This window comes from Hipposideros armiger, unplaced genomic scaffold (genome assembly GCF_001890085.2).
Source record: "Hipposideros armiger isolate ML-2016 unplaced genomic scaffold, ASM189008v1 scaffold_272, whole genome shotgun sequence".
NCBI lineage: Eukaryota > Metazoa > Chordata > Mammalia > Chiroptera > Hipposideridae > Hipposideros > Hipposideros armiger.
In genome coordinates this window covers 748,687-764,322 of record NW_017731622.1, presented here as the reverse complement: position 1 = coordinate 764,322, position 15,636 = coordinate 748,687, and the positions used below count along the sequence as shown (strand labels likewise).

At 43.9% G+C, this 15,636-nt stretch overlaps 1 protein-coding gene across 40 annotated transcripts in view; it reads left to right on the top strand.

The window, feature by feature from the left end:
- KCNMA1 (potassium calcium-activated channel subfamily M alpha 1) overlaps positions 1 to 15,636 on the top strand; it is a 744,819-nt gene that overhangs the window by 441,004 nt on the left and 288,179 nt on the right. For all 40 annotated transcript variants that reach the window (XM_019657024.1, XM_019657023.1, XM_019657013.1 and 37 more), the window contains exons 4-5: positions 3,505 to 3,598; positions 4,476 to 4,587. In XM_019657024.1, coding sequence (XP_019512569.1) covers positions 3,505 to 3,598; positions 4,476 to 4,587 — 206 coding nt within the window. The remainder of the gene's footprint in view (positions 1 to 3,504; positions 3,599 to 4,475; positions 4,588 to 15,636) is intronic.

Below are 15,636 nucleotides of genomic sequence, written 5' to 3'. Positions count from 1 at the left end.
CATGAACTGTGAGAGCCTAGGAATCAATAGTTCTTTAGCTTACCAATATTTGGTGTTCTCTAGTTACTAAGTCATTAGTTAACCAAGAACAATTTAGGGAAAGTCAGTTTTCTACTACCAGGATCTGAACTAGCGTCCTTATTTCAATTCTTAAAGCTCCACTTCCCCGCCTCCCTCCCCCATTGGCAACATATGTCCATAGAAAGCCTGTTCTGATGGGGGTATGCCTCATGAGAATGACAATTCAAATTTAAGTGTGTAATCCGGAGTCACTTTCCTTTGTAATTTAAAAAAAGTGATTTCTAGCTCTTGAAATGTCTGTGTATCTAGACAAGGAACTATTTTACACAAGAAGGAAGAGGAGTTTGTATTTCATTCTTCATCCAACACTGAGCATTAATCATTACGATAAAGTCTCTTTGGGAGGAAAATAAATCTGGCTGATATGGCCAACCCTTTTGTTGTTGAATTATGTATTTTCTTTTTATAACACCACTGAACTTCTCCGTGGGTTTTTGCCATCTGGGGAATGAAATGATGGGGGTTTGGGATCTCCCCTCTGTGGTCCCTGATTGTGTGAGTCCATGGGCTAAAGGCACTCAGGATTTAGCTCGGAGGGGATCCTGATAAATATTTCTATTGCTACTTGAAAAAAAACTATGCAGGATATTTCTCCTTGGGCTTTCAGATCAAAAAGCAAAGAGCTAAAAAGGGGTTGAAAACAGACTCCCAGAGGACTCTGGTCCTACCTGGATCCCAGGGTTTGGCCCTCTTTTGTCCCCAAGTTTCCTGTTTCTCTCCCCCTCTTTCATTGAACAGTGAGCTTTAGCCAAAGGGAAAGCCACCAGCACCAGCAGCATAATTCACTTCCTTTATTATTTCAGCTCAAAGTCTAGGACTCAAGGAACGATATGAAACAATGATTAAATCAGCTCTAAATTTGATAGAAAAAAAGGTCTATTATGGTTTCAACCTTGTTCTGTGTCAATCAGGGGTGTTGTTGAGGTGTATTTTTCAACCCTGTGTCTTTGGCATCAAGCCCTTTTATTGTTGCCTTTTGGAATGGGCAAAGTAGGAGAGAGCAGCAGAAAGGACCAGGAAGGCACCGAACAATGGAAAGAGGTTGCTACCGCCTGATTCCTTATGCTCTTTTGAACATCTGCTTCCATTTATGTGGAACCAAAACATCCTCAATGGCTTCCCCCATAACATCACTTGCCCCACGGTTCTATTCTCTTCCACAGCCTTGCAAATAGTTTCCCTACTAGATGTATTTCAAGATTACTACCAAATTAACCACAGAGGCCATGGAATTAATAGGAGCGAGGGAACTCATAGGGCCCCAAATATGCCAACAGTAACTCCACCAATAACTATTGTGAGGGCAATAGTAAGGTTATTATTTGGCCTTGGTGAAGGGGTAGTGGATTTCCCATAATAGACTTGGGAACCACGGTTTTCTCCCTGTCCCCTTGTGTCTACACATCAGTCTTAATAAATACGAATTTATAAGGCACAGCCGAGTGACTGCCAGCACACATGGAGCCATGAGTGCAGCATTTACCAACAGATCTCCCAATCCTCACTCTCTTGCTCACTCGCTTACACACACACACACACACACACACACACACACACGCTTTATTCTTCAGGAGCACATCATACCAATGGCTCACATAGCACAGAGATGCATTGTCTCTTCATCCCTTGGGATCTGTAGTGGGTTTCTGGTCAACCTAGTTCATGTACTTCTTTTCAGTGCAGCTCCAGTAGCTAAGAACTCTGGCACCTGTGAACCTTGTGGGTCTTGTTCTTGAAACAAAACAAAATGCCAGCATGACTTGGGAATTGAAGTGTCACTTATTAATTCTAGGTCTAGATTTTCTTTTTTTTTTTTTTTTAACTTAATACCTGTGTAGGAGAGCAGGCAAAGAGCAGCTGTAGACGGCCATGTTTAGCTTTCTCTCCTGTCTCCTTTTAACATTGGACTAAACAAATTCCTCTAATTTCTCGACCTCAGTGAAAACCTAGCAGTTGTCACTTCCTTTATAAAAGAATTGTTTTTCAGTGTTTCTTTTTTTGTTCAGCCCACTTAGTTTGTAAATGCAAATAGAGATTACTCTTGATGCTTGTTTGGAGGACCCTCCCCTCACATATTTGTGATTTGAGAGATGACAAAGGGCATGTTTGACTTGTAACCAAGATGAAGAATGGATAAATCCAGTGCATGCAATATGAGAGAGTTCCATAGACTGACCCACCATGCTGCTAGGTGGGCCCTGCATTTCTGTACTGCACCGATTCCTGCCTGTTGAATCACCAAGTATTGTCCTTATATTGTAGAAGTACAACTATACTAACTGGTATTGCCTACAGTGATTTCCAAAGTGGTGATACTCGGAAATCCTCCATCCTGCACTTCTCAAACTAGCCCTCTCCTGGCCCGGAGGTCTACTTTGCTTCCCACCGGGGGAAAATATCTTGCTTTTCCCCATACTCTCTTCCCTTTCCCTCACCTCACCTTCTTTATGTTCCTGGCCTGAAGTGTTATCGTTTGCTTTTAGATAACAATATATTATGAATTTTCATTCACAGCTTTGAGATGCTTATGAGGCTTTCCTGCTTCCCACCCAGCCCCACACTTGGGACTTTTCACACACTGATCCTTTGATCAGTTTGTCTCGGGAAAGCACATGGAAGCCATGTACCAGTTTGTATAGTAGTACCTTTTGGAACTGCCTCCTCTTGCACAAAGTAGAGTCTGCTGGGGGTTCGCATTGGCTGCTTGACACACACAAAGCCAATTAAACTGCATGCCAAAAAGATAAATTAAAATTAACCCTTAGAGTACTGCTTCAACATTTTGGTTTAATGGCCTTGAACTTTATCAGTTGGGCAATGCTTCTTTCCACAGATCAGAATGCTGCACAATAAAGTCCATACGGTGTCTAGCCAGAACATCACCCAGGATCCTCTCCTCCACAGCTTTCCCGAGATGCTCCTGGGTCCTTTATTATTAATCAACTGACAGCTTTAAAAAGGTCAAAACACAACCACTGTGTTTAACTGAAAATGGGCTCCACTCCCAACGTGCTGGAGGGTATGGGGGACTGTTTTTAGCTTTGGTATGTGTTCTCTAAAAGAAAAAGTCAGTTCTTTAAGGGTTAATATGAAATTAGGAATTGAGTGGTGTCTCCTGCCTGTCCTTCCTCCAAGGTGTCTGCATGATCCTCTTTAGAGTCTTAGCTCAACTGTTGAATGATGATAAAAAGAATAGATATGTAAAGTTACAAACACACATAAAGAACAAATGACTGAATGGTTGAATGGAAAGACCCTTTGGCAATGCTTGCTTGATTATCACAGGGGGTCCAAAGACTAAATGTTTTATTTTGTGAATATCCATTTTGTCCTCTACCCCGAGCACCACCACCGCACAGGGTTGTGGGAGACTTGACGATGCTTTGCACTTACCCCTTGCTTTTTCTTCTTCCTGTCTGATAGCCCAATAGAATCCTGCCAGAATTTCTACAAAGATTTCACATTACAGATCGACATGGCTTTCAACGTGTTCTTCCTGCTCTATTTTGGCTTGCGGGTAAGTTTGGGCAACACTGTTTAGTATCACAGGGCGGGGTGAGGGGGGCGTGCCAGTCTGGGATCTAGGGTACCCCCCTGCTACCCCATGTCCCCCACCCAGTGTCTGCTCTCACAGGCACAATGGAGCCCAGTGTTTCCAGGGGGACAGCAGACTTGCGATCTGATTTTCAGTCTGTGAGCAAGCCATTTCCTTAGCACAGCATTTCCTGAAGATGTGTTAATTGTGTTCACAGGGGGAGAAATAGGGATTGAAATAACTATTATGCCTCCACTGGCCGCCTGCTTCTCTTCCCTCTATTCAGACACGAGGGCATTGTTCCCTTAAATCGAACCAAAAAACCTTTCTACCCTTAAAATTATGTTTATTAGTGCTCACTTAGCCAAATCCTGAAAGAACAGTTGTGAGGGTGGGATCGAGGGGGTAGGGTTGCACAATTTGGGGCTTGGGGGGTTTTATATTAGACCCTGTTTACGATGAGAGCTGTAAAAATATGGATTGCACAGGTGTGTGTGTGTGTGTGTGTGTACACGTACATGCATGTGTGCGTGAATGAATGCATGCACATATTATACATTAGAGAGTCTAATGAAGGTGAGACCACTCAGCCTTCCCTGTGATGCTATTGGAAACCATAGAGGTATGTACTGCCTAAGCTTTCGCCAAGGCTAACCGAGCATATAATCACTCTTTAGAAAAGCCTGTGTGTCTGAATTCTAAGACAAAAACAGCATGGGATTGGTATAGATATGAGACGAACATAACATCTCCCTCCAGACCCCCAGGAAAAACCAAAGCATACACTTTGGCAAGAGTAGAGTTCGAGTGCCTGCGCCATGCTTCTCATTGTTTTCTTCTTCTTGTTTCTTTCCCCCAGTTTATTGCAGCCAACGATAAGCTGTGGTTCTGGCTGGAAGTGAACTCTGTGGTAGATTTCTTCACGGTCCCCCCAGTGTTTGTATCTGTATACTTAAACAGAAGTTGGCTTGGTAAGTCCATCTCTCTTCCTTCCTTCTTATCAGTTCCAGAGCCATGGCTGAAATATAGAATCTAGCATGGATCAGAGGGCTGGGCGGTCCTGACAGAAAGAAAGTTTTGTGTATTAATGTGAACAACTCTGAGAGTTTCAGAAGTTGATGGCGACAGTTCTCTTTGGAGCACTAGACTACATGATTCGCGCAGTTTGTGCTGAAGGTAATGAAGTTGAATTGTTGTTGAATCCTAGTGGTCCTCACAGTGACAGCCAGGACCTCTCCATTCATGGTTCTGTCACTGTTCCTTCAACTCGAAGTCAGTATTGGGCACCTAAGCCCATGGGGCAAGGCCAGCTTTCCGAGTAGCTGGTTCGTGTGGCCCAGAAGGCCTATCTGCCAAAGTTGGCGACTAGCTGCTGCTTCGTTTTATGAAAAGTGGGTCCTGCATGGATTATTTATAGTTACGAGTTCCTTTGGGGGCAGGGTAAGGTAAAATGTCTTGAGTCACCTCTCACTTTGAGGGAGATCAAGCTCCCTCTCTGCGTTAAAGGAAGAGCTTTTGCTGATGCTGTGTTCACATCTCATTTCCTGTCTCTGTGTGCAGGTCACTTCCTGTATCGGGATTAGGACAATTTAGTGGGAAAAGTAGCTCAGAGGATGGTTATGGCAGCTAAAGGCTGAGAGAAATAACTTAGAGGTTCTCCTTGCTGCACTGAATAATTTTCTCAGACTGTTTCTGCTGCCACGGGTCTACAGGGGAAGAAGGGAGGCTGAAACAGGACTTAGAGGACTCTGTGGGTTCCATCTGTTTTTATTTTTAGAAATTTTTGGTCTTAACCCAATTTTTTTTCAAAATAATATATATGTGTTATATAGTCAATATAAACATCCAAAGATGTATATATAAAGAAAATATTAGTCATCTCTTCCCCTCGTATCCATCACTGCCTGCTCTCAGTGTTAACAGACTTCCACAACTTTCCTTTTTGCTATTTCCACCACAAACAAACATGGGTGTGCACATATAGTAGTCTTTTAGAGGCAGTGGTCTTTGTACAAAATACTTGTATCAATCACATTGTACTGCAGTGTGGCTTTCTTACCAATAAATGATATGGAGAGCCCTTCAGCTCTGTAATAAGTCATTTTATAACAGCCACACAAAATTTCATAAATTGTTACACTACAGTTTATTCAGCTACAACACTAATGTGGACCCCTGATGGTTTTCTTTTTCTACTATAAACAATGGTTGACTAAACACCGTCATCTATATATCTATATGATTCTATTTCCTTAGATAGTCCTAGGTTGCTGGAAGAGGACGTGTTAGATCAAAGAATATGTGTATTTTTGTTTGTACAGATATGGATGGATTATGTTTCAGAAATGTTATGTCAAGATATGCTTCCACTAGCAATATGTTTTGATGTCCTTGTTAGCACTGTGAATTTATTATATACCTAGCATCAAATATTTAAAAAAAATAAGCATTTTTATATATAATATATGCAACAATCACATGCATACATATATGTGTGTGCACATGTGTGTGTTTCCTTTAGGGATTCTCCTTTCTGCCAGTTCTCTCATTAGAACTGTATTTGCTTGCTCAGTGGCAAAGTTTTCATACTTGATTTGAGATGTGCTTGCTCAGATTGGGTTTTCCAGCCAACACGATGAGACCATTAGAGCTGCACACAAATCTGAGATGTGTCCTCAGCGTGACCTAAATTTGCTCTGGTGCCAAGGGTCCTGGCTGCCGCAGCTTAGCAGTTAACTGGCTCTGTGACCCAACGGACTCACTTTTCATCACTCGGCCTGTTGTTTTTCATCTGTAAAGTAAAGGTTAGGCTAGTTGATCTATAAGGTTCTTTCAGCTCAGAAAATCTCTAAGACATTTGCATTATTAATGGGAAATTTGGGGAAATTTGGGATCTAGGTTGTTGGGGAGGGCAGAGAAGTTAGTGAAATTAAATCACTAACATTTCTGAGTCAAAATTATATGTGGGCTGCTAACCAGGGCTCCTTCTAAACCATCTTGTGGCAAAGAGTCCACACATGCATGTGTGCACGTGCACACACACACACACACACACACACGACCTTAAACAAAGACATAAGGAATGAAGGAAGGGAGAAAAGGAAGACAGGAGGAATGTAGAGGGATAGAGGAAGAAAGAGAGGAAAGGAAGGAGGAAAGGAAGGAAAGGAATCTGCCTTCATTTCCTGGCTGTGTTCTAAAGACCCTGTGCTCTTTTGAACAGCCACTTTCCTTTTCTGGACCCTCAGTTTTCCCATCTGAAACATGGGAGGTTTGGACTAAATTTCCTTCCAGTCCTCACACTTCATGAATCAGAATGTTATGTGAGGGTTCATTCTCCTTTGGTCCCTTGGGGTCTTAGATGATTGAGGAGACCCCCTTCATGACTGTGGTGGAGACATCCCTCCGCTGCAGCCAGGTAAGGCTGTGGAGCCCAGGCTCCTTGTAAGTGAAAGGCTCCCTAAAGATGCTTAGTGTCAGGAGAGCTTAGCTGTTTTAAAAACCCATGCCTTTTTGTGGACGATTTAATCCTAATTTTTGGAGTTGTGTTTGGACTTAGTGAAAATCTATCAGAGCAAACAGAAAAATGGGAAAAAAGAGAAAAGGGAAGAAATTGAGTTACACTTTGGCATCAACTGTGGTTGCCTGGTTGCTCTCCAAAAAAAACCAAAAAACCTATTCTCTGAAAGGTGCTTCAATTTGTTTATTAATTCTACAATATTTATTAAACACCTACTATATACCAGTCAATTTTTCAGATGATTAGGAAACAACAGTGAATAAAATAGCATACTATCCCTTTGACATTGCAGTAGGGGAAGAACAGGAAAAAATGAGTCTAATAAATAAGTATGTTATATAGTATATTAGGAGCATAGGTGCTTTGAAACTGAAAACCTAGACCAACGACCTTTTAGGCTATGAAGTAACAACAACCACTACCACTAATCTTTCTCCTCTTGCAAGAGAAAACACCTTTAGTGAAATATTACTTCCTGTTCTTTGGTAACGAAGCTCCTTGGGTGAGATTCAAAACTGGTTTGCCTCTTATGGAAGAGAATTCAGTATAATAGTATTTCAGGGAGGTTCCCGTGTCTGATTTAATACACGGGTTATTACATCGTGAAACGACTGTTGTACCGATGAGCTGCCAGAGATAAAAGGAACATTCCCATGAGGGATGGCCTATAAAGAGAGGGAATAATCCCATTAAATGGGGCATTTCAGAAAGTGTTGCCCTCCTCTTGGAAAATGAAAAGGTGCTGCCTTTACTGGCTCAGGTTTGGGATGAGATGCAGGAAACTAAAGTCGCCCCTGGTTCTCCTGCACACACTTCTGGAGCCTGGCCGAGAGCAGGGTGCTGTGCTGTAGCTGGCCTTTTGGGGGATAAAAAAGAGAATGGGCGCCATGACCCCTGCCCTGACCTTTCCCAGAGCATAGCCACACCCCATTTGATTTCTTAATATATGGTTGCATATTATATAGCATAGTATGTATTTATTGTGTGCATGTGATGGTGTATTCATAATAGCAGCGAATGTTAAATCTGGTTCTACTATGTGCTGGGCACTCTGATAAGCCCCTTCCATACATGAACTCAGTCAATCCTCAGAGCAATCCTATGAGCTAGGAACTAATTCTCCCCATTTTGTAGATAAGGAAACAGAGGCTCAGAGAGGTTAACGCTCTAGTCAAAGGTCACACAGCCTGGACATGGTGTAGGGGTGGCTTGCTCCAGATTTGGTCTGACTTTATGTCCACACTTTTGTTGTCCTTACCCTGAAAAGCTTTTGGGTTTTGAGGACTTGGTGGGGGTGGCTGAGCTGATTTTGCTGCTGTCTGTGGCACTCCTCCATCTGTTCTTACAGAACCCTTCACTTCAGGCAGGCAGGGAAGAGATCGGACTTAAGAACATGCACCCTCATGTGTCCTCTTCTCTTTCTCATTCCTCCTTGCCCACCTCCCGTTTCTAGAGTTGCCACTAGGACCACAGAGCTAGCATGGTATAGCCTAAGTCCAGGTATATCCTTAGCTTTTTTGGGATCAGACCTGCTTTACCAGAGAGAGAGAGAGAGAGAGTGAGGGAGAGAGAGAGAGGGAGAGAGAGAGAGACTGGGGGCTGCCACAAACCCTCAGTCAATAGAGCAGAGGGGAGCAGAGCCCAGCTCTGAGCTCCACCGCCTCAGTTCACGTCTTGCCCCAGCCTCTTGCTGATGGGTCACCTTGAGCTCGGTCATTTTACCTGTCTGAAACTCCATTTTCTCACCTGTACAATAGGGATATGAATGCACTCTCCTCGTAAAGTTGAAGTGGGGATTCAGTGAGGTAATGTGAGGAAAGCACCATGTACCTAGGACGGGCTTAATGATTACCCTGGGTCTCTCTTTCCAACCTACCTATCATATCTTAAAGCGCCAGCGAAGAAAACAAGCCAGAATGGAACTAAAAATAAGGCTGCGGGATGTGAGGACATCCACGTCGGCTGGCGGCAAGTCACTGCTTATTTTAATTCCTATTCCCACACAACAGCTTATTCGTTTCTGTTTCTCTCACAAAATTTTTATCCTACCTCACTAAAATAAATGTACCTTGAAATGAGAGATGGGTCTTATTTTGAGACTTGAATAACATGCTCTGGGGAGAACTCTTTTGTTTGTTTGTCTCATTCTTGTGGGAACTGGATCCCCAAGGAAAGTCAGTGGGCTGGGCCTCCTTTATGTACTTATTTATATATTTTTGTTGAAGGTCATCTTGTGTGGTTCAAAGAAGAGAGAGAGTAGAGAAAAAATTGTAATGCACTCACTGGCCAGTCATCTGACCTATTTTATTGAGCACCTACTGTGTGCTCAGCGTGGGAATCAGAGGAACATGCTTGGCCATCGTCTTTATCTCACGTTGTCCTCTCTTCTCTGACTGATGAAATCAGGGGCTGGTAAGGGGCCACAGTCACTGAACCGTGACAGAAAAACTGTAAACCTGGTTCTCTAGCCCATGTTAGACTTGGCCTTGGACCTTAGACTTTACAACCTTTAGCAGACCCTGCTAGAAAACAGAAAACTTGGCTAAAAAAATATAGAAAAATGAGTAGTGCCCAGGCACAGGGCAATTAAAATGATTTAGGATATCTGCTTATAAATATATGCCCAGGCAGTCCTTTTTTGTGTCAAAAGGTGATAAGAACAGGATTGTAAAAAAAAGTACAGGTCCTTAAAAACAACAACAACAAAAGGACAAAACATAGTTCCTGTTTGTGACCAATCTAGTTTTGGAGCCAAAATAAACCCACATGCAGCAACAACAGGTAACACTATCCGCTATGTAATTAAGGCTGAAATTACCAGGTACAGGCTAGAAGGGGCGTGGGAGTTCAGAGGAGAAAGAGCTCATGTGGGTGGAGGGCTGCCAGGAGGCTTCTGGGCTCAGCTGAGGCTTGTGACGATGGGTGAGCCAAGGCAGAGTGGCAACAGCCAGCAGTTCTGAGGGGAGAGACGCCTTTTGTGTGTGGACAGCAAGTGCCCACGGTGACAATAGCGTCCCAGATAAGGCATCGGCCACACAGCCCTGCAAGATGGATGTATCAGCTTCTCTTGCTGCGGTAACACATCGCCACAAAAATAGTGTCTTAAAACAACACAAGTTTATTATCTTACAACCCTGTAGGTTAGAAGTCAACATAGATCTGCCTGGGCTAAGATTACCGTGTCTTCAGGGCTGTGTTTCTTTCTGAAGGCTTGAAGGAAGATTCCATTGCCTGGCCTTTTCCAGCTTCCAGGGGCCGCCCACGTTCCTTGGCTCGTGGCCTCTTCCTCCATCTTTAAGGCCAGCAGCAGAGGGCTGGCTCCCTCTCGCACTGCGTGTCTCTGACCTCACTCTCTGTTATCACCTCCCTGACTCTTTTCTGCCTGTGTCTTCTACTTTCAAGGACCCTTGTGATTGAACTGGGGACCCACCTGGACAATCCAGGCTCAACTTCCCGTTTTAAGGTCAGCTGATTAGCATCCTTAATTTGTGTGCAACTTTGATTGCCTTTTGCCATGTAAGTTACCATAGTCAAAGGCTCCGAGGATTACCATGAACATGTTTTTGGAGGGGGCATTAGTCTGCCTACCAAAAGAGGTATTATTTATTATTATTATTATTATTATTATTATTATTATTATTATTATTATTATTATTCCCATTTTGCTAAAGAGCCTCAGAGGGGTTAAGTAACTTGTCCAAACTCATAGAGCCAGGAAGAGTTAGAGCTGGGAGCCATGATCCTGTTCAGCCCACTAGTGACAGCACAACTTTTGGAGTCCAAAAGCTCCAGCTGGAGTTCTGAGCCCTCCACATCCTTACCGCTTTTTACTTTTCCAGCCTGTTCTGGGAGGATACCCTTTGGGAGATTCTGTTTGGAGCCTGAGACCCTCCTCATCCTCACTTCCATGTAGTGTCTTTTTTTTCTTTTTCCTTCATTTTTCTGAGAACAGGTGAATTACTGGACAGATGTGCATGTTACCCATGGTTCATTTTAGGTCTGCATCTCCCCTATTTAAAAGTCCTCTTTCTTTAGACCTCACGCTTTCTTGTCTTTTTGGGGTTTACTTAAAAGAATACAGAGGGGCCGGCCGAGTGGCGCATTGGTTGAGTTGGCTTGGAATGCCAGCTCTGAGCAGCAGGACCCCGGTTTGGATCCCACATATGAGGGCCAGTGACACTGCCCTCTACAGCTAAGATGCTGAACAACAGCTCGACCTGGAGCTGGGCTGCTGTGTCTCACCTGGGAAGAGCGCAATGATCACAATACCAACATGGGCCAGTGAAGCGACGTCCTCCACAACTAGACTGAAGAACAAAAGGACAGCTTGTCTGTTCCCCTTCCCCCAATTCCCCAACGCTGTTCCCCTCTCCCAATTACCCAATAAAATCTGGAAAAAAAAAAGAATAGAGAGAAACCGGAATTTTAGAGTGCCACATGAGGTGAACAAGTTTCAATAGTCACCATTTTCCCAAGGAAAGCAGTGGATGGTCAGAGCACCACTTTCTCCCTTTCGTGGCCACCCTTCCAGGGGCTCAGCTGCAGTCTCAGGAGTCTCTCTGTTGTCTGTGCACGTCAAAGGGCATCTGGCCCCGTAGCTGCTCCCTAGCTTGAAGAACCCCACACACTAGGTGAGGTGAGGTTAATACCTGGACCTGCTGTTGACCAGCTTCTGCATTGGGTAGGAATTATCAAGGGTGAAAGCCTTGACTGGTTTGTTTCCTGACATCAGTTATTTTCAGTGTGTTGAGATTTAAAAGCAAAACAAAAACACAAGAGTGTGGTTTAGCCAGACTGTGGCGGCAACCCCTCCTGGGCAGCCCAGACACGGAGCCCTGATTCCTAGCTGCCCCTTCTCCTGGGTTTCCTGCTCCAGGTAGATGCACCAGGCTGCTAGTTGCATTTGCCCTCTGCGTCTTCCTTGTGCTGAGTCAGGAGTGAGCTTATGCCCGCCCTCTCTGATTGGCATCCTTCTCCCCATTACGGCACAGCCCTGACTCTACCTGCTGTGTGACACTTTCTCCCAGCTGGAATATATTCCTGCCTGACCTTTGTTTCCTTTGCCTTTATGATTAGTGCTATAAGAGCAGTAGAATCAGTCTGTTTTAGACTATCAGTTAGAATTCAGGTGCCATGATGGCAGTGTGACACCGACCTTCACCGGCTCTTCTATTTTGTTCTTGTTTTTTTCTGTGTCTCCAGTGCCTTGAACAGTGCCTAGCTCATAGTTTGTGCTTGTTGCATGAATGAGTGAGTGGATCTTCTTACAATAATGACAATGATGAATAATTACTGAAAGCTTACGAAGAGCAGACACTGGGCTCACCATCTCATAAGCATTATCTCAGTTAACATTCACAAGCAGCCCAAAGAGGAAATACTTTTAGTCGGATTTTAGGATTTAGAGAGCTGAGGTTTGGGGGTTAGGTAACTTTCCCAGGTAGTCAGTGGTGGATCCGGGATGCAGGTCAGTCTGATTCCGGAGCCTTTGCTTTTGAAACTACTAAGCCAGTGGTTCTCAGAGGGTGGTTCCCAGCGTGGTGGCAGCAGCACCCCCTGGAAACTTGTTAGATTCTTAGAGCCCAGCCTAGAGCCAATGCATCGGAAACTCTGAGTTGGATCCAGCAATCTGTGTTTTCCAACCCTGCAGTTCACCCTGATTTGAGAACCACTGTCCTGGGCTGTGCTGCAATAGTTCTCAAATTTGGCTGTCATGAAAATCCCCCAGAGAGCTTTGAAAACTCATGATATTTAGGTCAAACCTCCAACCATTAAATTGGAGTCTCTGGGCTGGGGGTTGGCAGTGGGGTGGGGTGGGGTGGTGGATGTAGGCAGTTGCATTTAAAGTGCAGTAAGGATGAGACCCACTTGTGTACACCTTCTAACTATGAGTGTTGAATTAATTCCTCCCTAGACGGGTGCTTCCCCAACTCCAACCTGCATATGAAGCAGCAGATCTTGTTAAAATTTACTTTCTGGTTCACGAGGTGTGGGTTGGGGTCAAAGGTCATTTAATTCTACACGTTCCCAAGTGAAGCCAGTGCTTCTGGTTTGGAGACCAGACTAAGTAAAGATGGCTTTTCAGTCTGGGCTGTGCTATCGGAGATGGTCGTAGCGGTTGCCACATTTAGCTATTTAAATATAGATTAATCAAAATGAAATGAAAGCTCAGTTTCTCAGTCATACTACATTTCAAGGATTCAATAGCACCATGTGGTTCGTAGCTGTGGTATGGGACTGCACAAATACAGAACATTTCCATCATCACAGAAACCGCTATCAGACCTATGCTACTCAGGTGAGCCTTGTGATAGAATGCACCATGAGTTTCACTTTTTGTGCATCTGGGACACTCTTTAAACAGCAGAGGCTTAACAAATGCTTCTTGAAGTGCTTTTTGTTTAAAGGACTAATGGTAAAAACCTATATCTAAAAGAAGTAAATAACGTTCTTGAATGGATGTGGAAAAATCATTAGTACAGCATCGAAATGGAACTCCACCGCCGTACCCAAATTAAATTACTCAAGGTCTCTGTAGGCCAAAAAAAAAAAAAAAAAAAGGTACGAAAGGGGCCCTGGGTCTGGGCCTGACTCCAGCCCTGACTTCTTCCCTAGCGCTCTCTATGGCCTTTTGGGTTCTGAAAGCAAAGGCCTCTGGTTCCCCCTACAGGACTGTCCTGGAGTTTGCTGGATTAATATGAGATGAAGGAGATGGAGGAGGAAAAGAGGACAAATTGATTCCAACTCAGATGGATAATTCGGGTTTAGCAGAGGTGAGGGGTAGGCTCACTTTGCACCCCCATGTGGTGGTGGGCATCGGATGACTTGACTCAACAACTATGACCATGAACTCCCCATTTCCTCCCCTCAAGGGGGTGCTGGTCCCAGTGCCCAAGGTCTGGAAGGAAGCCTTGAGAGCCCCCAGAGGTCACCTGCCTCATAACCCCAGGCAGCTAGACATCTATATTCTCTAAAGCCAAAAGGCTTCTAAATGAACTCTTCCCTATAGTCAGTGGTTTTATTTAAAATAATAACAATAAAAGAAAAGAAAAGGCATGGCTTTCTTCTTGGGGGTCAGATGCCTTTGGGGTTTGGGAGAGGGAGAGAGAGAGAAAGAGAGCACTGTAAATAAAAGAGGAAGTGTTTCTATCACCAGAGCAGTGCTGTGTGTGTTTATATTGTATATATGTGTCATGTGTGTGTACGTACATGTATGTGTGTGCATGTACATAGTCTATAATTATCCCAAGTAATCTTCCAAACAATACTGTGAAGTAGGGGTCATTTTAGCCCCATTTTATAGATGGGGAAATTGAGGCCTGAGAGGTTCCGTAACTTGGCGAGAGTCACATAGTGAGTGAGTGGCAGAGCCAGGCTTTGGACTCCGGCAGTCTACCTCTGAGGTCCATGTTCCTCCATACCAGATTATGCTGACTCTCAAACTATATAGTTAATTAGCCATCATAATTATACTTTAAAAAATCGGTCTAAAAGTTCCTGTTCAATCAGATCGAATACTGAATGCAGCTTCTTTCTGGCTCCAATCCCCTGATGAAAGGCAGAGACTCTGTAATAGAATTTCGTTGGTACTCCCAAGTGAGAAAGGAAGTGATGAAGAAAAGCAATTCAATCCATTTTGGGGAGAAATTGAGTTAAACAATTTCTGTAACTTACCAGCCTCCATGCTACTCTTTTTAAACCTTAAAACATTTTTTTCCCTTTTTACCATCCCTGTCTTCTGAGCTTTTTTATTTATTCTATCCAAGTATCAAACTAAATAAAAACAATCCATGTTACTACTGTTAGTCTCTCTGGAAAGAGTATGTTATAGATTACGCACTCTACCTTTGCCTGAGCTTAGTGTTTTGGAGGGGAAACTCTGTGGCACCATCACATGAACCTTGGGAATAACATTGGGATGGATTGTTGTGGTGTGGCAAGAGAAATGAGCTCCTTGGGTCCTGTCTCTATCACTGGGCTCTGAGGGAAGGCAGCCCCAGCAAAGAGGCACAGAGTTCAGGCATTTTTTTAGGGAGCTGACTGCCATCTGGTAGTTGCGGTAGCTGAAACTGCTTCTCCAGAAATGATTCCCCTGTAAGAGATTTGCAGTTGTGTTCCCTCGGTGTTGCTTTGTCAGGGACATGCTTTAAATATGATGCCCTCTGTAGGAAGCAGAGATTCTAAATCCTCATTGACTTGCACAGCTCTGTTATATGCCAAATTGGAAATAACATCCTAAAATGGATGTCTTCAAGGAACAGATTCAGCAGTAGGTTTTCGTAGATGCCAAAACCTCCCCAGATGGCTGTACTTCATCTGGGGTATTATGGGAACAGCCTCCTCAAGCAGTCTAAATCTCTAGGACTGGACGGGTATTTACCTTCACATCATCTTCAAAAATAGATGCCTTGATTCTTCCCAGTGAGCTCAGGGCCATGATGGATGGACCTGGTTAGCAGACCAGGTAGGGAGAAAAGGAACACTGTAGGAGGGAGCTCTG